The sequence below is a fragment of the Seriola lalandi genome, unplaced genomic scaffold (assembly GCF_002814215.2).
Source record: "Seriola lalandi dorsalis isolate HSWRI2012SDOR001 ecotype SW California unplaced genomic scaffold, Sedor1 jcf7180001981962, whole genome shotgun sequence".
NCBI lineage: Eukaryota > Metazoa > Chordata > Actinopteri > Carangiformes > Carangidae > Seriola > Seriola lalandi.
In genome coordinates, this window is record NW_019452628.1 from 1 (window position 1) to 786 (window position 786).

The 786-nt window shown below is 48.7% G+C and overlaps 1 protein-coding gene across 1 annotated transcript; it reads left to right on the top strand.

Annotated features, from left to right (window-relative positions):
- Positions 1-14: 14 nt before the first annotated feature.
- Positions 15-749, top strand: LOC111659178 (porphobilinogen deaminase-like). The gene is made up of 4 exons (XM_023412034.2): positions 15-122; positions 218-256; positions 372-491; positions 601-749. The coding sequence occupies exons 1-4, from the start codon at positions 96-98 to the stop codon at positions 691-693; spliced, it is 279 nt and encodes a 92-aa protein (XP_023267802.1). The 5' UTR covers positions 15-95; the 3' UTR covers positions 694-749.
- Positions 750-786: the final 37 nt, after the last annotated feature.

Genomic DNA, 786 nt, shown 5'->3' on the forward strand with positions numbered 1-786 from the left:
TTCTGCAGCGTGGGAACCTGAACACTCGTCTGAAGAAGCTGGATGAGAAGGCGGACTTCGCCGCCATCATCCTGGCTGCTGCCGGCCTCAGGAGAATGGGCTGGGAGAACCGGATCAGCCAGGTACAGTTCTGCTCATATCAAGTCCTCTGTGTGAAGTCCAAGTCTCTCTGAGGGACACGGAGTCAAACTGTCTCATCTTGTTTTTCCATCGGTAGATCCTGGAGCCTGAAGACTGCATGTACGCTGTTGGACAGGTCAGAACAGTGAGATGCAACATATGACTCATGCATAGAAGAAGAGGATAATTGATAATCAATTATGATAATAATAACACCTGACATTCATACGTGTGTGTGTGTTTTTCATCAGGGGGCTCTGGCAGTGGAGGTTCGGGCCAGAGATGCAGACATCCTGGAGATGGTGTCCGTCCTCCATGACTCTGAAACCGTGCTGCGCTGCATAGCTGAGAGAGCCTTCCTCAGACAACTGGTACACGTACACACACACACACACACACTCACACACACACACACACTCACACACACACAAACTAACTCATTTCCCTAGTGTATTCAACTGAACATCTCGTCTGTTGCAGGAGGGTGGGTGTAGCGTTCCTGTGGCTGTTCACACTGAAGTGAAAGACACCCAGGTAAGAGTGCCAGGTAGAGACAGGTGTGTTTTACCTTAACCAATCAGTAGTGAGTGACATATCTGACCAATGACATCATTTTCAGTCAGAACAGGGTAACGTCACTGATTTCACTCATCAAAGTCTGTTGAG